The 22,496-nt window shown below is 57.0% G+C and overlaps 3 protein-coding genes across 9 annotated transcripts; 2 read left to right on the top strand and 1 right to left on the bottom strand.

Annotated features, from left to right (window-relative positions):
• On the top strand, nt 1–4,685 carry LOC119103228 (pre-mRNA-splicing factor 38B-like). The gene is made up of 4 exons (XM_037226669.1): nt 1–120; nt 2,313–2,452; nt 3,408–3,483; nt 4,623–4,685. The coding sequence occupies exons 1-4, from the start codon at nt 1–3 to the stop codon at nt 4,683–4,685; spliced, it is 399 nt and encodes a 132-aa protein (XP_037082564.1).
• A 1,226-nt stretch (nt 4,686–5,911) lies between these two features.
• LOC119102445 (complex I intermediate-associated protein 30, mitochondrial) lies at nt 5,912–11,485 on the bottom strand. Of its 7 annotated transcripts, none has more exons than XM_037225814.1 (5): nt 11,436–11,485; nt 7,810–8,130; nt 7,348–7,565; nt 6,592–6,777; nt 5,912–6,215 (listed from the first exon to the last, which is right to left on the bottom strand). In XM_037225814.1, the coding sequence occupies exons 2-5, from the start codon at nt 8,087–8,089 to the stop codon at nt 5,994–5,996; spliced, it is 906 nt and encodes a 301-aa protein (XP_037081709.1). In that variant the 5' UTR covers nt 8,090–8,130; nt 11,436–11,485; the 3' UTR covers nt 5,912–5,993. The 7 variants fall into 7 exon arrangements, with proteins under 7 accessions (XP_037081709.1, XP_037081710.1, XP_037081707.1 ...); XM_037225815.1 differs by lacking the exon at nt 11,436–11,485 and adding an exon at nt 11,403–11,425; XM_037225812.1 differs by lacking the exon at nt 11,436–11,485 and adding an exon at nt 11,239–11,251.
• A 1,231-nt stretch (nt 11,486–12,716) lies between these two features.
• On the top strand, nt 12,717–20,338 carry LOC119103227 (pseudouridine-5'-phosphate glycosidase 2; the record flags this gene model as incomplete). The annotated part of the gene is made up of 12 exons (XM_037226668.1): nt 12,717–12,903; nt 14,079–14,219; nt 14,601–14,829; nt 15,053–15,251; nt 15,775–15,899; nt 16,760–16,835; nt 17,163–17,196; nt 17,254–17,286; nt 17,673–17,732; nt 19,054–19,215; nt 19,624–19,752; nt 20,261–20,338. Coding segments are annotated over exons 1-12 (1,410 nt in total), but the record flags the coding sequence as incomplete, so codon positions are not given.
• Between the last annotated feature and the right edge of the window lie 2,158 nt (nt 20,339–22,496).

Here is a 22,496-nt window from a genome sequence, read left to right as displayed (position 1 = left end):
ATGATCGACGTCAGGGCTGGAGGCGGCGAGGAGATGACCGTCGGCGTCATGGTGCGCAAGATGCTGGTCAAGCTGGACTGGTACGGCACGCTGTTCCCCCGCATCCCCGTGCCGATCCAGGTGAGGTCCGCGCTCTCCTCACGGAGCAAGCGGTCCCCACGTCCGCCGTAATGAACGACTGGGGAACAGCCTCGTGGCCTGGTGATGATAAACGGCCATGATAGACAGATTTCTCGATCACGACGGCGATGATGTAGCCTGCTATTGTGGTGTGTGTGTGGTGCGAATCATTTGATTAGCTGTATGTTCATGGAAATATTTGCGTTTCCAATATAATGAGGCGCCTGTTTACGTTTACTAGACACCGTGCATCATTCCTCATTAGGCGTTGTGACCGGAGCACTCAGGGCAGCACCAGTTGCCAGCCTTGCGGTGCAAGTAAATGAAACCGGCGTTGGCACTGAGAACGGAAATGCTTGGCATGTGATACTATTGCAAGCTGGTCCAATTTCCAAACCATCCGACTCACCGAGCACTTTTTGCACGTATTGTTGCAAGCATGTTTCAAGGTAGCGGAAGGCCGTACGCTATTCCATTTGGCGTTCAAATGAAGGGGCTGTTATGGGAAAACGATATTAGTTTGCGTGGTGTGTTAACGTCGCGTCCCGTGCTGGTACCTCCACGGGAGCTAATTTCACCAAAAGTGGATGTCTCCCTTTCATGCATCAGCAAACAGGGAGCGATCCCAGGCGACTTAAGGTCGAAGGCTTTGGGACACATCGGGTCTCACATAGGACTTAAAGCCACATATACCGATGGGGTCCAAAAACGGAGGTAGGCGTTGGTGCTGCATTCATAAATGGCCAAGCCATTCGGTCACTTTCTTTACCGAAACACGCCTCAGTGTGCACCACCTTGTCCCACTGTACAAGATAATAACGAGCTTGCTGACGCGGCCGCAAAATGGTCAGCGCGCGCACCTTGCGCCTGCTCTCTACCCTTGCCGGCAAGGAACTTTTTCCCTGCCATCACGACATATATGAGGTAGAAGTGGCAACGCTGCTGGGACGCGACTGTGAGCAATAAGTTAAAGGTGATCAAGCCACAGCTGGGTCCATGGCCGTCAAGCTCGCGTCAGTTGAGACGCAAAGAAGTAATTCTCAGCAGGTTACGGATTGGCCACACGCATGTACCGCATAGCTACCTCTGCTGCGTTGAAGAACGGCTTAAATGTCATTGTGATGCGCCACTTACGGTTCGCCACGTTATTTCACTCTTACCCACAGTTCCGCAAAGAGCAGGCGCCTGGAGCGGAGCGGGCGCTTGGAACGAGACACCTCAGGTCTCACCTTTTCAGACATTAGTGGTGAAGATTCTCGTATGCTCGGCACGGAACAACTGTTCTCATTTTTGACAAGCGTAGGATTGACAGCCATTTCTACACTTTGGTAGCAAGTTAACTGTTATGGACGTAGAATGGCCTCAGAAGTCGGCGCACCCTAAAACCCCAATGACCATTATCATCAACGTAGTTAGACACCTGCTGTCGATCACTACACCCACACTTCGTCTTCTGAGCGCACGCTTCCAACCCAGTGACGACCCCAGAAGGACCTGTACGAAAGCTTGCGCAACAATGCACCATTGACCAGGATAATGTCTCCAATGCATATCCCAGCGCGTGATCCTCCGTCACGCCGCGGCTCCCCCTCTCCCCCGCTGACCGTGTGCTCCCTTCTGTTGACCGTACGCTCCCGTCCGCTGACCGTGAGCTCCTGTCCGCTGACCGTGAGCTCCCCTCCACTGACCGTACGCTCCTGTCCGTTGACCGTAGGCTCCTGTCCGTTGACCGTACGGTCCTGTCCGTTGACCGTACGCTCCCGTCCGCTGACCGTGAGCTCCCTTCTGCTGACCGTGAGCTCCCTTCCGCTGACCGTGCCCTCCCTTCCCGTAACCGTGCGCTTCCCTCCACTGACCGTACGCTCCTGTCCGTTGACCGTACGCTCCTGTCCGTTGACCGTACGCTCCCGTCCGCTGACCGTGAGCTCCCTTCTGCTGACCGTGAGCTCCCTTCCGCTGACCGTGCCCTCCCTTCCCGTGACCGTGCGCTCCCCTCCGCTGACCGTACGCTCCTGTCCGTTGACCGTACGCTCCTGTCCGTTGACCGTACGCTCCCGTCCGCTGACCGTGAGCTCCTCTTCGCTGACCGTGAGCTCCCTTCCGCTGACCGTGCCCTCCCTTCCCGTGACCGTGAGCTCCCTTCCGCTGACCGTGTGTTCCTGTCCGCTGACCGTGCGGGCCATGTGTTGCAGATGAAGGTCCAGAAGCTGCTGAAGGAGCGTTTCCCGGCGATCGGGGGACCGCAGGCAGGCGAGACGCCGGTGGCGCGGCCGGTGACCCCTGCCGAACGGCCCTCGCCGCGCGAGCGCAGCCCCGGCCGGGACCAGAACAGGTCGGTGCCCCTGCTTGCGGACGGCGCTGCTGTGAACGGTGCCTTAGCGTGGGTCGCTAGAGCGTTGGTGATTCGCTAACTGGGCGTTATATCGGATGGAAAAAGTTAAATGCAGTCGATAGAAAGCATGCACGTGGTTTGAATTGTCCACACGCAAAAATGGTGGCACTGAAAATGCTCCAGTGGTAAACGCTTGTGGGGACTAACGCTTATTAACGCTGGATAAACGCTTGTAAACGCTAGGTGGGAACATCGAAATAGAAAGTGTTCGAATGGATGGGTGTCGTTTCAACCCATATAAATTGTAGTTTCAGCATTTTTCTTTTTCTGCAGAACATTCATTGTCATGTCGGTTTGTCGGTGTGCGATAGTTTCCCATGTCAGTAGTTATCCCTATGGATTTTTTTGCCAGTCGTCCATCACTCATTTCATTATCTGTGACTGTCTCTTAGTAATAGCGTGTATGTGTGACACTCAGTACGTTTCCGGCACGATGGAATGGAACAATTTTCCATTTCGATTCTTGTCGATATTTTTATGCTGTCAATAATCTGGGTTCTCCATGATTTCCGCTCTGTTTTTCTGTCAATCGTTTATCATCCGTCGTTTGGTTTTACGGGCGTGTCATGATACTAGTAACAGGGGACCATCCGGGGCGATCTGTAGTCCCTAAAATGTGCCACGCCAATTACAGTTGACCTTTTAGTTCCGTAGCGTGCGTTCAACGTTGTTGCCTATCGGCCTTACCCAGACGAAAGCCTGCGTGGTGTTGTGGGGAATCCGGCTGGCTTCTCTGAGCTGTCTCATCATCGGAGTGTGCGACTCGTGGCGCTTGTGTTCAACACTCACCGCGCCCTCCACGCGGCCGCATGGGATCGCCCGCGGGCGGGCGGTCGCCTCCGTGGCCGTGGGGGTGGCAGTGGACCGGCCCCGCTGACACTACCGCCGTCCGCAGGGCGCCACAGGCACGCGACATCGCCGAGGAGATTGCCATGGAGAAGGAGCGCATCCGACGCGAACGCGACCCGGACGCCGGTGCCCGGGAGGGGCGCGGCGGCAGCCGGGGCCGCGAGCACCAGGACGGCCGCGGCCGCGAGCGGCGCGACAGCCGGAGTCGAGACCGCCACGATGGCAGAAGTCGAGACCATCACGACAATCGGAGTCGAGACCACCACGACAGTCGGAGTCGAGACCACCACGACAGTCGGACTCGAGACCACCACGACAGCAGGAGTCGAGACTACCAGGACAGTCGAAGTCGAGACCACCAGGACAGTCGAAGTCGAGACCATCAGAACAGCAGGAGCCGCGACCAGCAGGAGAGGCCGCGGGACCGCCAGCGAAGCCGGAGCCGCTCCCGGGAGCGCCGACGCCGCCGTAGCCGCGAACGGCCCGGCAGCAACGCCAGGAAGGAGCGCGGCCAGCGGAGCCGGAGCCGGAGCCGCGAGCGGCGCCGCTCCCGCGAGCCGGAGCGGCGGCACCGGGGCGGCCGCAGCGGTAGCCGCGAGCGCCGCCGGTGAGCGGTGGCCGTCGGCTCCGCTCGACATGGGCGCAGGAGAGCGACGGTGCGGACAACGCGGGTCACGACAGCGGTCCGCTAGGCCGTCGGCTCCGCTCGACATGGGCGCAGGAGAGCGACGGTGCGGACAGCGCGGGTCACGACAGCGGTCCGCGTGGCCGTCGGCGGCAGCGCGTCGTGGCAGCAATGGCGGGTGGCGGGCCTACGCACGGGACAATCACCCCCGGACCGGGGGCATCTGAGCGCCACACGACCTGGGGCGTCCCGGCGAGGTCGGGGCCGTTCGCGCGGGTTCGAGTGCGGCCTCGCGCCGACCGCGCCCGCTCGCCGCAGCCATGTTGTGCGTGCGGACTGGGCCGACCGCGCCTCGGACGCGATGGTGCGTCCGCGGCCCGCGGCCGTGATCTCACCGCTAGTGGGACGTACAAAACCGCTTGGTGGCGCGCGAGCCAGTGATCGGGGCGTCCAGTGGCGGTGCGGCCGGCCTCGCCCCACCGCCGATGTCAGGTCGTGACCTGTCCTCATGCCACGTGGTGTCGTGACTGGCACGTCGCGTGGTGGCGGTGGTGGCGAATGATCGGTTTTATATGGCGCGTGCAGCGCGGGCTCTGTTGCCGTTGTGTTGCTTTAGCCTGTTCACCCGCCCGACAGATGGGTGCGTTCCAGTGCTGGGTGAGGATTCGCCATCCGAATGTACGCGAAGATGTGGATTGACCATACACCTAAGATCGGCGAAATGTCGTTTGTGGTCCGGCACAAAGTATCCGACCCGCGGGCCCATGCTACGGAGGATAGGAAGGTGATGTGGACAGTAATAGTTGGCTCTTCACTGCTAGAAGTATTGCATCGTCTCACTACCGCAACAAAAGTTTTCGCTCCATCTTGAAAGCGACACCTGCAATATCACTCCCCCCCCCCCCTCCCCTCCCCCGCCACGAACAGCGTAGAGCGCAACATGCTGCTGTACCAAGCCCGAGTCCCTACATCGGAGCAAGTGTCATCAAGCGCTCTGAGCTGCCAACTGAATTCAGCACGTTAATCCTACATGGATGAAGATCGAGTGTGGGCACTTGGCGACGCGCAGTCTCCGGGGGCGCATCTCACTCGTGATGTAAGGGCGGCAGGCGTCTCTAAGCTGTATGTTCCGCTGTGGATCTATCTGTACGGTACGCGGTTTTATGGGTCAGCAGGTCTGCTCAAGCTGCAGAGGCATTCCGGACGGAGACACGACTCGCGCCACCAGAATGGAACCCTCGCGGATGTGTAAAGCCTATGTGCGTGGAGTGAAGCCGATATGCCAATCGCCAGACAGACGTCGCTTTCTGTATGATTGGTTTCCCCATAACCACACGCTACCGCGATTAGGTAGAAATAGCGGGCTGGCAACTGCCAGCGTGGCAAACGAGCGCTCGGAGGTTGCGTTGCACGCTGCTGTGCTCGCTGGCAAATGTCCGCGAGTCAGGTCGAGTCGACAGAGGTAATGAATCACTCGCATCTATTCGTTGCTACGGCGGCTGCAGTTGGGTGACGTGCTGCTGACATGTTCGGCGCGCGCAGCGGCCAGACCCGCGGCGTCACGCCTCGCCCGAAAACCAGAGCCCAGGTCAGCTTGGCACGAGCGCAACACGGCACATCCACAACAACGGCTAGTCTCGGCAGGGAGCGGGGCGCAGTCGGCGCAGAGCCAACATCAGCTCGGCACGAGCACAACACGCCACATCCACAACAACGGCTAGTCTCGGCAGGGAGCGGGGCGCAGTCGGCCCAGGTCCCCTATCACAATGAGGTCAAGCACGCGGCACACACGCTCGCACCAGTTCCAATACAGGTCGAGCGATCGAGGCTGCGCGCCCGCGGCGGGCCCGGCCGAGCCGCAGCGCTCCCCTGAGATGGCAGACGGGCCGCACCGCCAGCCGACGCCGCCGCCGACCGCACTGGCGCCGGTTTGACCAGCACGGCGACGGCCGCCGGCGCGGACGCGCCTCGCAATACAGCGACGCCGGTCGTCCGGCGGCCAGGCGGCTACACGCCGGCGATGAAGGACGGCGTCTTGTACATCTCGTAGGCAAACTCCTCGTCGTGCTTGGGGTCCATCTCGAGCCCGATGTAGTCGATCTCCAGCTGGAAAGGGCCGCTCACGCCGGCGGCCGTGATGCCGATGCTGGTGATCCGGTCCTGCATCAGTGGGCACTGCTTGTCCTGGATTCGTCCCTTGCTCGACAGGAAGAACTTGGAGAACGGGATCTGCGGCGAGGCGCGGACGGTGAGCGGCGCGCTGCAGACTGCGTCTCCGGTGGATACTGGCAGCGGCTCCGGGCATGGCAGTCGGGAAATACACCGAAATGACTGTGGAATGTTGGCAACGCTTGTCAACACAATGGGGCTTGACGGGGCCGCTGACCACAACGGTCGCAAGCACATCAGCAGCCTCTGAGTTGTTTTTTTACCCGGTTTGGACAGTGCTATCACCACGACTACGCTTCACGGACGGGACGAGGCGACACCACGCACAGGCAGCGGCCGTCCGTGCGGCCCAATACGTCACAGGGCGAGACGCAGCTGCGAGTCGCGCGCTGGCGGCCTGCTCACGCGGTTCGGGACGGCGCAAGGCGACACCCACCCGAGACACCTGCCAGTACGGCCCGCCGCGCGTGTACAGCGGGAACGAGTACATGTCGTTCCACATGAGGTCGAAGTAGCCCATGGAGGCCAGGTTCAGCATGTAGGAGCGCCCGTCACCACGCACGCGCAGTACCACGTGCGTGTACGCCGACCAGTCGAAGAAGCCGTCCCGCTTGAAAGACTTCTGGAAAGTGGAAACGCGAGTTTTCAACGCGCTGTGTAGTGCGGTCCACCTGCTGGACGTGGCTGGCACCTCTGGAACGCCTCCAGTGACGTGTAGAGGATGCCTGATGACGAGCGATGTCTGTCCCCAGATGTCTGGCGCATATCGTGAGCACTGAATACAAATGAGCAGTGGGCCAGGGCAAGTGCATTTGCAGGCTTGGGTATTCCCTGACATTTTGTTTCAAGGAATTTAAATAAAAGATATAAAATATCATAAAATAAGTGTCACAGTTACGCTTTTGCAACACAAATACCAGACTTCAGCGCAGCACAGCACAACACTGTTCGTTCCAAAACAATTCGTCAAGGTCTCTGGTCACTCCTGTCCGCGCCAGCCCCGGCACATCTCACGTATACAACGCCACTGCGCAACGCCCTCCAGCGTTGTCATCGCGACAACGGCCGCATGACCCGACCGCACTCCTAGCCAACCCTAACGGCATCGGCACCCGTCCCACGCGGCGGCCGCAGCCCGGCGCGTCGGCCCCGTGCGGGGACGCGCCGGTCCCGTGAGGGAGCGCCGACGGACCTGCGGTCGCAGACAGCGCATGTTGCAGTAGCCGGCGCGCTGCTTGCTGCCGTCCTTCGGCGGGGTCGTGTCGAGCGTGCCGCGCAGCACGGCCTTGCCGTGGCGGCCGAGCACCAGCTCGCCCTGGCTCTGGCCGTCGCTGTTGTCGCGGTCGGCCGTGACGATCCAGCGCTCCAGCGCCGCCTCGCTGTTCAGCTGGAACACCGTGTCCACCTCGCCTGCCGGCAGCACACGCGAGAGCGTGAAGCGAGAGGACCGCGGTGGCGCCAGTACGGCCCGCCAGCCGGCTGCGCTCGCCGGCGCCGCTGGAAACGTGTCGCTGCCGGCGCGCTTCCGGCTTGGTCGGTTAGGCGCAGCTGTTTGACGTTGTCGAAGCTGTGGTAATGGGGCGAGTCACGCGTTACGCTGCCTGTACACGGACGGTCATGATCACTGCCACGCGTTGTGCGGACGCACACCCACCTGGTCGCACGAGAAAGAGAGGCTCCTTGGTGAATTTGTTCCAGAATTCGTCTTTCCACACACCCACTTCATGTTTCAGTTCTTTCAATCCATCAACTACCATCTGTTTGTCAGGAAGCGTCTTCCTCTCCCTTCCATATTCTGCTTTGATATCTCTCTCCCAGAATTTAAAAACTGGCACAGTCGTCCTCAGTTGCCTGACGAGCATTTCCTGGCAACCCGTGAATACAAGACTGCATAGCTTTCGGCCAGCAGCGGCACGTTTCCCTAGAAGACTCATGTCTGCAGAGCTACAGTGGGCATAGGGATGAACAGAAGACCCTGAAAAACAAAGAATCGTTTGATGTGCAGTGCAAGCAGTACAGAGATGGAGGCAACACACATTTCTGACAATATACAGAAAATTTGCATTGCAACATGATATAAAAATCATATTTTGAATAACAATATTGAGCTAATCATATACCCACCCACAAAACAGACAACATAAACATACTTCCGTGAGATATTGCCCATATCACCACAATGAATGCCAAAGAATCTTATGTTTTGTAATTGATGACTTAAAATGTCAAGCTAGTTGTGAACTGGCCCCAAAAGCAACAAACAGATAGTGTATAGTAAATTACCAGCACCAAAACCAAGACGTTTACATGTTCCATGGCAACTGACAGCATGTCAAGCATACAGACAAGAAATTGTCAACTCCACTTCGGCCCTTAGGCATTATTTCTTCATTCATATGAAGAAAACTTTCACCTCTGTACCCTGTAGGGAGATGATGGGCATGTGATCTAGGTTCACGGGGTATGATTCCCAGAGCAGGCACATTGACTGGCCACACTGGCATGGCAAAATCTGCTGGTAACTGGCTGGGTAGCCATGTCATGGTACTGTATGGCATGACAAACATGCTGCTGCTCTCCCTCATAATAACCCTCAAGATAGTCACCTGACGAAGGTATTACTGGGGTTGGGGTTCCAGGGCAGATGTGTGCCTGATTCCAAAGGGTAGATGAAGGATGCTGTAGGGTTCCAGGTTAATGAGATCCCCGGATTGGACTCTCAGTTTCTTTGGGGTTTCAGGCGCAAGCACCAGACAGGCCAGCACTGTCTGGTTCAGGGTGCATGCAACTAGCTTCGCTTGGTATCTTCTCTGGACAAAACAACTCACTCAAGATTTGTTCTATATTGTGTATCACAGCCGATACAGTCAGTCATACCATGTAAAACACAGAACATGCAGGGCTCAGCACAGGTGTTGATTTGTATTCTTTTGTGAGGGCCCTGGCCCCCCAATGTTGAGTCGGGCCTGGCCAATCTTGGCTTGCCCCCCCCCCCCCCCAAATCTTTTTAGCTGGAATACCACAGAAATGTGGGTAAAAGATTATCACAACACAACTATTGTCTTTAATCTTTCTGCATAGTGACATCTCATACCACTCATAACAAAAAGTCATTCTTGCTCTTAGCACAAGATACAAATCGCAACAGCTGAGCAGATAAACGACGCGAACAAACTTCACACACCTGGCACCATAAAACACTGATTTTTTAATAAATTTATTCTGGATGGCTTGCATGGGTGACTTCAGGCTCAGAGTATCCGCTAAGCATAGCTTATTGCGTGTACCCCGAACCCACCACCCAAGTCGTGCAGTCCAGTTCAATGGATAGTTTTGCCTCCGCCCTTTTGCCAGACAGGACTGCGGAGGTTTTTACGTGCCGCACAATGCTGCAGCACGGCCGCCCCGGGCCTGGGTTGACCCTTGTTGGCCAGTTGCCAGTTGACCTTTCCATGTCAGTCGGGTCAAACAATGCGCCCACTGTGGGACTCGTACCCAGTGCCGCTGGATTAAGAGCCCAGCATCTTTCCCCTAGACCACGGAGGCGACATTGGTTCGTGAAGTTAAAGAAGGCAGATTGGTTTGTGCAGTTTAAGTGCTCTGGCTGGAAGCTCTGAAATATGGGGATGACTTAAGTCCTTCATGGATAAACCTGCTCCATCCTCCCAACCAAATTGCATGTGGCCATCACTGGAGAGCACCATCGCGACCCTAATGTGGCATCAAAAAGGGTGTTTTCACATGCCAACCAGAAAAAGCATGCAGCCAGTGCCTGTTCCCTGGATCAAACCCTGCATGACTTCCATACTGCTTAAACCAAAGACTTAACTGTATTGGCTTTGCTACATGACTTCTATGTTGCTTAAATCAAAGACTATACTACTTAAATTAAAGTGGGATAATTAAATTAAATTAAATTAAATTAAAATTTTCAAAAAAATTAAATTAAATTAAAGTGGCATGGGCTAAATTTGGTGAGGCAAAATGGACAGTATGTTGGCAAGCCTTTGGTTTGGCCCCACAATGATTTACAAAAATTGACACCCCTAGGGCTTAGTACCTGCAACACAAACATTTCATGTTTGAAAAGGAGAAAGAAGTTGAGCACAAACCAGGAGCATCATCACACCGGGATTGTGCATGGAGATGACCACCTTATCTAGCACCAAACTGGTTCTCTAAAGGGCCAAAATGGCTGTTTGGGGACCAAGCCATTAGAATAATAGGATTTTATAGTGCATGTTGCAGGTTGCTTACTGCATTTTACCATGTAGTGCATCAGTGCAAGCAAGTATAGCAGTCATGTTAATATATAGCCACAAAAAAACACTGCTCAAAAGTCCAATATATGGGGCACCAAAGTCCAAGGTTTTATAAAGCCCCATCCCTTGATGCTGGCCAACTAATGTCATTCACAAAGTTATCTATGAAAACTATGTTAATTTGCCTGCTTAAGACGTGAGTTAGGGATTTGCATTCTGTCTGCCTGCTTTTAACGAATCAATGTACCAGACTCTTGAAAAATACGTATGCATATTTTCATAATGCTGTGTATGGCTCCCATGCCATGTTGTTGACTTTCTTTAACCAGCACACCCACCTACTGCAGCTAGACTTTTCCTTAAGAATGGTCAAAATGATATTGAGGGACCACTCACACTAGTAAAACCACTCTTTATTGCTTTAGCCCCGGCTTTTTATTTGGGCATCACTTTTTACTTTTCATCCGCTTTTGATGTCTCAGGTTATCACTTTAACACACTTCAGTACCTTTACAAATGAACAAAACTGCAAAATAGTATTTACATATTCACCCTCAGGGATCATCCACCATCACCAGGGGGAGGGGGACCACAATCTCCACTTCGGGTAAGCAGCTGGCGAGTCCTCGGAGCGGGCAAGATTCCGTCGTAGCACGTTCCACTCGGTGTTGTGGTTTCTCAGAAATCTAACAGTCCGACAATATATTTACGACAAAGCGACTGAAAATCGACAGATCAGTCATATTTTTATGCCAAAATGTGAGCGCCCATCCCAACCAAACAGCAGAACTGATCCCGATTGGAACACAGCCCTGGGTTACCGGGCTGCGTTGTTTAGTACATGTGCGTACTAAACTCCACTGTTTCTAGTATGAATCTGTACTAAGTACTGTTCCCCTCTTGGTAAGGATTCTGCTCTAGGGCCTTGGGTGAGGATTCGGACTAAATGTTGTCAAGGATGTGTTGCGTAACCCCGAATATGGACCTGAATCTGAACGTGAATGCCAAATTGACCAACGTGTAAATTTCGCCGAGGCGCGGTGTGCGGATAGAGCTGCGCCCGCTCCACTCGAGGCGCTGCATTGATGAGAGGTATACCGTTGTGCGATACACACGGTGAAGGGTGCACTATTCTTTATTTATCCCAGCTCTCTTAGGGTCAAGAATATGGGTATGCAAGTCACTCACAGAGTCTGCATGTATAGGCGAGCTTGTAGCACATTACACACATTACATACATAAAATGTACTCCACCCGAGGTTCGTTGTGCTGACATTCCAAAATAGGCAGGCCTATGCTTGTGGGCAAGTTTATACTCTGACTGCTATAATTTGTGTACCCTGCCACCAGTAACAAAACTAAATTTTCCACTGGAGTGAGCATAGACCTACATAGATCATCTTTGATCCAAAATAATTTGATTGTCTGCTCTTCTTATTCTTCCTCTTCATGGATCTTGTATCAATACATGCTACTGGTGTGTTAGGAGTCAGAAAGTATGCATGCATCTGCATACTAGGACTTGCTGCATATCTTATCACTTTGCTAATATCTACTAACAGCTTATGTTGGTGCAGATGTGCCATAATAGAGAATTTATTAAATATGATAATATTTCTAAGATTATGTTGCACTGTATTTCACAAGGCTGGATTCCAGTATATGCAACATCTTTAGACAACCTTGAAGGGGAATGTCAAGCTGCATGTTGTTGCACTGTAATTTTTGTCTGTGTGATTGGCAGAAAAAGCTTATTCTGTATCATGCCTGCCATCAAATTCAGAAAACAATTTATTCATTCAGATTGCTATTGTGATTCAGCATTTTTGTCTTTTTTGTTGGCAGGGTGCAGCCTGATTTAGTCAATTTTTTGTGTGCCAAATAGCATGAACAATATGTAATTGTTTGTCAGGCAATATCCCTGATGGTATAAGTCATTTTATGGAGCCAACTGTGTGATGCTATGCATGTGTGATGTGCTGGATGTTCTGACTGCTTTGATGCTAGTAAATACATTATTAAAATTTTGTTACTTACCTTGAGTCAAAGATTCCACTCTGCCAAGATGATGTTAAAATTATTCAAGAGCACACTTGGTGCAGGGTAGGGTGACCATTGAAATTTACTGATCTTAGAGCATGTCCTGCATGAGTTCTCACTTTGTTTCCTAGCTCTTGCCCATATGTGCATCTACAAATGACATCTTTGAAAGAAATCTAATTGCTTTTCATCTTTTTTCACGCATTGCAGCTAGCTTGTAGATGGCGATGCAGAACGCTTATGCTCTTCATTGGACATTGGGCAGCAGCTGCCGAGCTTGGCGGCAGTGGCGCCACCTATCGATGCAGGTGGCGCCACCTGTCAGTGAAGCGCTCAGGGCCCGCAATGCAGTGGTAGCCCTCGAATCTACCATCATCACGCACGGTATGCCGTACCCGCAAAATCTGGAGACCGCTCAGAAGGTGGAGGAGATCGTGAGGCAACAGGTAATGGCGTCATTTCGGGTTAACTGTGTTAAGCGCCAAGGCCACGGACGCTTGCTTCATTTTCAATCAATGCAGCTTGAGAAGATCCATCAGGCTGTTGAATGTATGCAAGTAAAGCTAGACATTGTGCGTTTTTATTATTTATATTTAAGTGTCTCCGCAGTGCAGACCCCGTCGTCAGCCGTGTCCGTCTTTTGACTGATGACTGGTCGCCAGGGTGCCGTACCGGCCACGGTCGGTGTCGTGTCCGTCCTCTGACTGATGACTGGTCGCCAGGGTGCCGTACCGGCCACGGTCGGTGTCGTGTCCGTCTTTTGACTGATGACTGGTCGCCAGAGTGCCGTACGGGCCACGGTCGGTGTCGTGTCCGTCCTCTGACTGATGACTGGTCGCCAGGGTGCCGTACGGGCCACGGTCGGTGTCGTGTCCGTCCTCTGACTGATGACTGGTCGCCAGGGTGCCGTACCGGCCACGGTCGGTGTCGTGTCCGTCTTTGACTGATGACTGGTCGCCAGGGTGCCGTACGGGCCACGGTCGGTGTCGTGTCCGTCCTCTGACTGATGACTGGTCGCCAGGGTGCCGTACCGGCCACGGTCGGTGTCGTGTCCGTCTTTTGACTGATGACTGGTCGCCAGAGTGCCGTACGGGCCACGGTCGGTGTCGTGTCCGTCCTCTGACTGATGACTGGTCGCCAGGGTGCCGTACCGGCCACGGTCGGTGTCGTGTCCGTCCTCTGACTGATGACTGGTCGCCAGGGTGCCGTACCGGCCACGGTCGGTGTCGTGTCCGTCTTTTGACTGATGACTGGTCGCCAGGGTGCCGTACGGGCCACGGTCGGTGTCGTGTCCGTCCTCTGACTGATGACTGGTCGCCAGGGTGCCGTACCGGCCACGGTCGGTGTCGTGTCCGTCTTTTGACTGATGACTGGTCGCCAGGGTGCCGTACGGGCCACGGTCGGTGTCGTGTCCGTCCTCTGACTGATGACTGGTCGCCAGGGTGCCGTACCGGCCACGGTCGGTGTCGTGTCCGTCTTTTGACTGATGACTGGTCGCCAGAGTGCCGTACGGGCCACGGTCGGTGTCGTGTCCGTCCTCTGACTGATGACTGGTCGCCAGGGTGCCGTACCGGCCACGGTCGGTGTCGTGTCCGTCCTCTGACTGATGACTGGTCGCCAGGGTGCCGTACCGGCCACGGTCGGTGTCGTGGACGGCCGGCTGCACGTGGGTCTGAGCCGCGCCCAGATGGAGCGGCTGGCGCGCCGTGACCGGCCGTCCGTCAAGACATCGCGTCGCGACCTCGCCTGCGTCATGGCCAAGGTCAGCCGCTGGGGCCGGGCGGCCCCCGGCGCTGACCAACCGGCCCCGGTGGCTGCTGAGCATTGAATGGTCCAGCTGTAGCGGTGTTAGTGAAGCGTACCAAGCAGGAGATGCATGCCGAAACTGGCCTCGAAGGATTAGAAACGGGCTAAACACGCATTTAGTAGGCGTCAAGCGCAGAGGTGCGGGCTTGCCGCGGAATCGTTTGGCTGAGAAAAGATATTGGGAACATCACCAGCGTTAGTCAAGTCATTAAGTAGCGGCCGTGTTCTGTCGGCTTTTCCGTGGGTCTCCTGGAAGAGCTATAACGGCGGTACCTGTTCCCTGGTGGAGGCGGTCCGGGTCACGTGTCCGAACCGGTGACTCCCGCACCGCCACCAGGGCTGGGACGGCGGCACCACGGTGTCCGGCACGCTGGTGGCCGCAGCCCGGGCCGGTATAGCCGTGTTCGTGACGGGCGGCGTGGGCGGCGTGCACCGCGGCGGTCAGCTGACCATGGACGTCTCGGCGGACGTGACCGACCTGGGCCGCTCCCCCGTCTGCTGCGTCTGCGCCGGGGTCAAGAGTATCCTGGACGTGGGCAGGACGCTGGAGGTGCTGGAGACGCAGGGTAGGCGTGGCGACCACGTGCTGCTCGTCATTCTCCTCCGTTTGTGCGACGAAACGTGCTGATGATGTCTATCCGTTCCTGCGTGTCTTGCGCCTTGCGTTTTGCGTAGCTCGATTTCGCAGCGATGTTTGCTACTTTGGAAGTAACCTCTCCCTGGCGTATGGGCCGGTGGTGCGTGCTGCCCTGCCGGCGGTGTGTGAACCGCCCCTGTTGGTGCCGGCAGGGGTGGCTGTCGTTACGCTCGGCCCCAGTGACCGGTTCCCGGCGTTCTTCACGGCCGACTCCGGCCACCGGTCGCCGCATCACGTGGCCAGCTGTGCCGAGGCCGCCGCCGTGCTGCACCAGCACCGGCAGCTGCAGCTGGAGAGCGGCCTGCTGCTGGCCGTGCCCATACCAGACCGGCACCGGGCCGAGGGGGAACAGTGAGTGTCCCTACCGGACAGGCACCGGGCCGAGTTGGAACGATGAGTGCCCATACAAGCTCTACAGCAGACCTAAGCAGAACAGTGGGCGACGACAGAGCACAGGGGGCCGGAGGGAGCTTTGTGTCTTACTGGTGCTGGGTGCCGAACGACTGAAGGCAGCTGATGTCTGGAGGCTGCAGCCGGCTGCCGACACAGTTACAGCTCGCTCAAATAGCAAGTTTTCTCAATAATTGCATCTCAATCAATCACTGTGGCTGGCCATTAAGGGTGGAGGGTGTTATGAGCCCGTAATACATGCTGGATGGTGGTCTACGCCAGGCCCCAGTCGACCGGTGTGCCTCCCGTGCGGTGACTGGGCGATGGCGTCAGCTGACGCCTTGTGGGTGGGATTCAGGCAGGCAGGCCGGCTGCCAGCGAGGGGCGGCCGTGTAACTGTTACCCTGCGTGTGTGTGTGTGTGTGTAGGGGGGGGGGGCTGAAGACACCGCAGCTACGCCACTAACCCCAGGCCCGATCGGCAGGATCGAGGAGGCGATACAGCGAGCCGTGCAGGAGGCCAACGAGCAGGGCGTCTCGGGCCGTGACGTCACGCCGTTCATCCTGTCACGTGTCAACCAGCTGACGGCCGGGGCCAGTCTGCGGGCCAGTATCCTTTGGCCGGCGGCTGGGAGCGGTGGTGCGCAGCCGACCCCGCCCCTCTCCGCGGCTGGGGGGAGGTGTGCACGGCGGGTCAGTTGAGCCGAGTGTTGGGCTGTTCAGTCACTTTGGTCATTGGTGCCGTTAGGTCAACAAATCGACGATGACACATGCGCGAAGGTTTTACGTTAAGGTTCATGCCGGGTAGCTGCTTGCTTTTGGAAGGGTCGCTCATGCAGTTAATTGTATGCGCAGCACCTTAATTATTCGCTGTACACTCACAATCCGACAGTTGTTATTGCGGGATGCGTAAGCGTAGGTAAATGTCCCTTAAATCAAGAGAGTCACATTGGGATCCGGAGCACGTGGTACAGTCCGTCAGGCGCGGAGAGTCGGCGAGCTGTCATCTCTGAGTCTCACCCTGGCGATCCGGAGCATGTGATACAGTCCGTCAGGCGCGGAGAGTCGGCGAGCTGTCATCTCTGAGTCTCACCCTGGCGATCCGGAGCACGTGATACAGCCCGTCAGGCGCGGAGAGTCGGCGAGCTGTCATCTCTGAGTCTCACCCTGGCGATCCGGAGCACGTGGTACAGTCCGTCAGGCGCGGATGGTCGGCGAGCTGTCATCTCTGGCGCTGCATCCCGGGCTGGACCACCGAGGTGGTGCTCCACATGTGTGCTCCCTGGCGTGATCAGTTGGCATCTGAACGGACGGCGCGACTTTGGGAGTGGTGGACCTGTCCGGGTCTGGCACGAAGCCTCGGCAGTATACAACCGAGCACCGCGCTATACAACCGAGCCCCCTGGATACCCACACACCCAAACCGGACCGAGCCCTAGCTGCCACCGTTAGTTTCCTCAGCGCCGCCAGATATCGGGCTGGTGGAGAACAACGCGCTGCATGGCGCCCGGGTGGCCGTGGAGCTGGCGGAGCTGGTCCGGGGCAGGTGAGCTGGGCTCGCGTCTCCCCGTCACCGCCGGCTGGGGGACAGCCGGTCCTCTGCTGGTGCACGCCACGCGCCGAACGCCACTGCTTAGTCGGGCATCGTGAGAGATGGCTCGAGTTTGGCAAAGGACGGTCACATTTTATATTTTTCGAAGGCGTACGGTTGCGTGCCATATATCTAACGTAACCTTGTCTCCTTGCTGTTGTCGCTGATATTTGGAATAAGGAATAAGTCATGGGTGCCGTATGGTCAGGTCAGTCGGCCCGCCCTAAAGCCCACATCGTCCTCACCGTGTCGGCGGACCCAGCTGCGGCGGTCGTGTTCCAGCGGCGGCCGGGGGGCCGTCCCGGAGCCGGTGGCAGCAGCCGACGCGTCACCGCTGTGGTCCGGCGGCCTGCCCGCAGAGGCAGCCGACGGGTCCCAGCTGCCGGCGGCCGGCGGCCCGCCACCCGTAGGTGAACAGTTCGCCGGTGTGGTGCCGGAGTCTCGGTCAGCTTATGCTTGCCCTGAGGCCGGGTGGTATCGCTCACGGCCATCGACCTCGCGCGAAAACGGAAGTCCTGCCGAAAGTCGCAGGACCAAAGGCGCAGAATATGCTGGGGTATGATGCGATATGTTAAGCTTTTGTGCCTTTGATATCCAAAGCGTTTGGGGTGTTCCATGAGACCGATTATTTCTTGTGTTTGGGGGAGTCTACGTTGTTATTCTCATGCAGTAGCCCTTTTTGTACGGCATGCATGAAGGTAATCTTCGCGCGAGTTCCTTGAACGGAATGCATGTGGGTATATACATCTAGTATTTTGGCGTAACCGACAACGACGAATTACCTTTTCGCAGACCGTGATCGGTGGAAGTGTTATTGATTTTGTCGTCAAGGTTTCGGAAGACAAGATTAAGGTAAGCCTGCAATGATAGCAGTATATGTATTTCAAATATCAAACAATGCTTTGCTCTGTGTATACGGCAAATGTTTTGGTGGTGGGAATCCGTAAATATTTGTCAGAAGAATAAAACTCACGGAGAGCTGTCTATTCTGAAGCTCACTTGAGTTGTTCCCGGTCATGAGTCAGGTCTGGCGTTAAAGAATACCTAATGTGTATTGAAGCTACGCCAGGCTTACCTTTGTGTAGGGTGTGTCGTGGTTGCGGTTGATTACAATGATTGTCCACGGCTGTTAGAGAAAGGTGGTGGTTTTGAACCGTGCAAAGCTCTAGTATTTCGTCATCTTGTGCGGTGAGCGGCGCACGAGGTGTCCACACAAATAAACCGAAAATTTTCCGCGTTGACAAGAAGCCAACGATTGTTATTCAATGATAGCGAAATGTTACACAATGCCGTGGGCTGTTAGAGGAAGGTCATGGGCTCGAACCTTGCGCAGCTGTAGTATTCCGTCATTCCTCGCGGTGAGCGGCGCGTGAGATGTCCACTCAAAGAAACCAAAAAAAATTCCGCGTTGACAAGCCAACAATTGTTATTCAGTGATAGCGTAATGTTACACAATGCCGTAAAACTCCATCTCCTGTTTTGCGCTTTCGAACCCACGCGGTGCTAGCGTTCGATGAACCCCGTGGTGTCTGTCGCGGACCTCTGCATCGAAGCCAGCTCAGTAACTAGCGCAACGAAGGCACTTGCGGACGCTGCCATGCATCTAATTGTATCGCGTGCATCGGGTATAATTTTCTGCTCAGTTGCAGTGTCCCAACCCCCACCACACCTGTAGCTAGTATGTGGATCAAGTTCAGGAAAGTACCGCTTTTTTTTGGTCTCAGGCTTAGCCATTTTTCCTCGCTAAATCCCCAAACTAATTTTGTGAAACCATACCCCGCGCGGCTGTCCTCCCAGCGATATCTCGGCTCCCAACTCACCGCCGTTAACATCCCGTAACAAACCACATGTGTGGGTGTGTGGTATACCATCGTACAGTATTCCTACGTGCTGTATTCCTACATTGTCCTTCGTTTGACGGACCTCGAGTCCGCCTGCTCTTAATGCTGCTTCGTAGGCGGGCCGTGGCCGTGCCCTCCACCTCACCAATGATCTGTCGGCGGGCCGTGACCGTGCTCCCCACCTCACCAGTGATCCGTCGGCGGGCCGTGACCGTGCTCCCCACCTCACCAGTGATCCGTCGGCGGGCCGTGACCGTGCTCCCCACCTCACCAATGATCCGTCGGCGGGCTGTGACCGTCGGCGGGCCGTGACCGTGCTCCCCACGTTCCAGCTGGACGGCTCGACGCACCGCGGTCGGATAATGCAGCGCTACGGCGGCGTGGCGCGGAATGTGGCTGACGCGCTGTCGCGGCTAGGCCACCGGCCCCACTTCTTGTCGGCTGTGGGGCGGGACGAGCTGGGCGAGTCACTGCTCACCAACAACCCGCACATGGTGAGCACCGACCCTTCTAAGTGACCCCTACATGGTGAACACGAACCCGCACAGGGTGAGCACGGACAAGACGGGAGTAAGACATGGCGGCTGGGAGTGGTGTGCGTGTGAGCTGGCAGCAGGTGCTGTTGTTGGCGCTCCACCTTCGTTGGGCTGTGTTGACGCCTGTTATAGCCGTCCACGTACGTCCCATCTCATGAACCGTTAGCACAACTACCGCCACTGGTGGAAAACGGGACCAGTGCAAGCTGCCTGCTGCAGGAACTTAAACCCAGGGCTCTTAACCATGAACTCAACACTCCAAACCACGTGACCCCTCGCCCTCCACCTTCCTCCCGCGTTGGCGCCGCGGCCGTGCCTGCCGGTGTTTCCCACAGCCGGGTGACTGAGCCGGCGCGTGGTGTCCAGGACTGGCGCTGCGTTTCGCGGCCGGATGGCCGGTCCACTGCGAGCTACGTGCTGATGGTGGACGCGGCGGGCACCGTCCAGTTCGGCGTCGGCGACATGGACATGCACAGCCTCATCACGCCCCAGCTGGTACGGCCGGCCGGCACCGAAGCCAGCGCGGTCGCGTCTGGTGCTCGAGGCGGCGGGAGATGGCGTCACAGTCACGAGCACTGCCGGCTGCGACATCTGTAACGACGACGGCCGTGGAAGGCGTCACAATCTGACGCCTTCTACGGCCGTCGCTGGACATGTCATGTCCAGCATCTTTTTCACCATAAAAGTGTTGTTAGCTCCATAGTTTCAACTGGTGTGGATGTGGGAGGCGCTGGGTTTCGTTGGTCTGCCCAGTGTCCAACTATTATAACGCTAGCCCTTGCGTCGTGCCATGCTCTTGCTCTGACAACTTCTGACGCACGTAAGCTCTTCTTGCCGTCGCTAGAAGCTATGGCTCATTGAGCGAGTGCCGAGCGCCATCGCTGATGGTAGCTTTCATTGTGCCAGGGATGTTGTGGAATGTGGCATCCACTGGTGTATTCGTCACGTGGAGCGGCACCAGTCCCCGGACGTGTGCATGGTGCTGACTGGTGGCCGTGGCCAGGTGGAGCGGCACCAGTCGGCCCTGGTCGCCAGCCCTCTGGTGGTGCTGGACGCCAATACGCCGGCGGCCAGCCAGGCGGCGGCGGCGAGGCTGTGCTCGTCGGCCGGCGTGCCGCTCTGGCTCGAGCCGACCGATGTGCAGAAGGCGGGCGAGGCGGCGGCCGTGCTGACGGCCGGGCCGCGGCCGCCGCTGCTCTACACCTCGCCCAACGCCGTCGAGCTGCGCGCCATCCTCGCCGCTCTCACCGACGGTGAGCGGAGGGACCCGGAGCGGTCGCCGCCGCCACTCCTGTGGAGGGATGGGGCTCTGGCAGCCTGTCAGGCGGGTCAGCGGCGTTCTAAGGAGGTTTTCCTGTCGAGATGTTGCTGGTGCCCGGCGTTTGCGTGGTGTATGGCGTCGCTGCCGAGCCAGGAAACACACGATGCCCGGTCCGTGCCGCTGGCGGTGAAGGAATGGCGTGGAGTTTTCGTGATGGAGGGGAGGGATGCCTAATAGTATGTCCGGGATAGTTGCGTTGCACACTACATACGTGAGAGATGATGTACACGATTGAAACTGAAGCTATGCCATTAGGTGTTTGATTCACCACGTCGTTTCATTGGAGTTACGCAATCTGATTTCGCCTCCTGCACTCTGGCGGCTTGTCCATGGTGTACGCTGCTGGCGCCTCGTACAGAGGCAGCCGCCAGTTTGCCTGCTGTGACGTGCGCCTTCCAGAGGCGCCGGCCGACTTCCGTCAGCTGACCGGTGACCATCTCCTGGAGGCGTGTCGGAACGCCAGTCTGCGGCTGCTCGAGCACTTCTACTGCGTCATCGTCACCATGGGGACCAACGGCGTCATGGTGAGGCGGCCTGCGCGGGGCTGTTTACAGCGGATGTGCTGGTGCATTGTAGGCGCCCGCCTTGCGTTGGCAGTGCGCTGGTGAGAATTTGATGCAGGGTACGGCACCATGTTTTCCTGGACGTCCCCAGTGTGAAGCTTCCCAGTCGTTTGGGTGTCAGCGTGTCAAAATCCTTGAGCTATGAACGTGGGGATGTCTTCGTCAATTCTTCGTCGGGGACAAAAATCGGCGGAAAATTATTCATGCTGTGAGACATCATTAAAGAGGATCACACAAATCACCAGTGCCAAAACTGAAAACCCAAATTTTCCGTAAAAAGTCCGCTGTGACCTTTGTGTGTCTGTGGCCAGGTGAGCCGACGGGGCGGCCGCGGGGACCGGCTGCCGCTGGGCCCGCTGCCGCCGCAGCCGCAGCCGCAGCCGCCGCCGCAGCGGGGCGCGCCGGCTGTCTCGTGCGTCCACTACCCTGTCACGCCAGTACCACACGTGGTCAACGAGAGCGGCGCCGGGGACTGGTGAGTGGCGCCTCTACAGCTGGCACCGTCGGGGCCGGGTGGAGTCGACCATTATTGTGTTACTGCAGCATCGCTGGCGTGGTTATTGTGCCGGGTTCCACAGCAGCAGGAAACATGCGTGCAGATGTCGGTGGTTTACGTCGATTTGTGTGTGGATAGCGCCAGATGCTTTGTAGCGTTTTGTTATGCAGTTCGTGTGTGAAGAACTTGGCAGTATGTCATTCCATCCCATGCTCGTTGCATTGTAGGACGAGCGACTCTGTAAAGGCGAGCGTAGCTAAGAGCTAAGAGCCCCCCGTTCTCGCACCGGGCGTCCACCTTGGGTTGACCACCTGACACCGGACTACGTCCCGGCCCTGGCACTGGGACGTGACCCGCCTCTGGCAGCAGACCCCAGCCTGGCTCCTGTGCCGAAGCCGAACTCGCTCCTGCCGGCAGCTTCAACGGCGGCTTCATCTCGGGCATGTTGGCCGGCCTGGACCAGGACCTGTGCGTGTGGCGGGGCGTGCAGACTGCCGCCCAGGCGGTGGTCGCTGCCGGCGCCGTGCCGGGCTCCCTGCACGTGCCGGACCGGATCAGCGGCGCCACTGTCCAGTCAACGGAGATGACCGGAGGATGAGAGCCACGCGGGGCGGGCGGGCGACCCTCAGCTCACCCGAGATGGCGGGAGGGTAAGGGTCAGTGGCGGCCACACCAACCGACGTGGTCTGAAGCTGGGGACCACTCGGGGCCGGCTGGGGGGGGGGGGCTTAGCTACTAGACCCTCAGCTCACCCGAGATGGCGGGAGGGTAAGGGTCAGTGGCGGCCACACCAACCGACGTGGTCAGAAGCTGGGGACCACACGGGGCCGGCTGGGGGTGGGGCTCAGCTACTAGACCA

This window comes from Pollicipes pollicipes, unplaced genomic scaffold, assembly GCF_011947565.3.
Source record: "Pollicipes pollicipes isolate AB1234 unplaced genomic scaffold, Ppol_2.1 Scaffold_5724;HRSCAF=6776_pilon_pilon_pilon, whole genome shotgun sequence".
In the NCBI taxonomy this organism is placed as follows: domain Eukaryota; kingdom Metazoa; phylum Arthropoda; class Thecostraca; order Pollicipedomorpha; family Pollicipedidae; genus Pollicipes; species Pollicipes pollicipes.
The sequence above is the reverse complement of the archived record's forward strand: the minus strand, read 5'-3'. Positions and strand labels throughout refer to the sequence as shown.

Coding starts and splice junctions, on each gene's coding strand:
- LOC119103228 (XM_037226669.1), top strand. CDS start 1: ATGATCGACGTCAGGGCTGGAGGCGGCGAGGAGATGACCGTCGGCGTC. Junction 121..2,312: donor GCATCCCCGTGCCGATCCAG/GTGAGGTCCGCG, acceptor CATGTGTTGCAG/ATGAAGGTCCAGAAGCTGCT. Junction 2,453..3,407: donor CCCGGCCGGGACCAGAACAG/GTCGGTGCCCCT, acceptor CGCCGTCCGCAG/GGCGCCACAGGCACGCGACA.
- LOC119102445 (XM_037225809.1), bottom strand. Junction 7,566..7,809: donor TCTCTTTCTCGTGCGACCAG/GTGGGTGTGCGT, acceptor TGCTGCCGGCAG/GCGAGGTGGACACGGTGTTC. Junction 6,778..7,347: donor TGCGCTGTCTGCGACCGCAG/GTCCGTCGGCGC, acceptor TCCACTTTCCAG/AAGTCTTTCAAGCGGGACGG.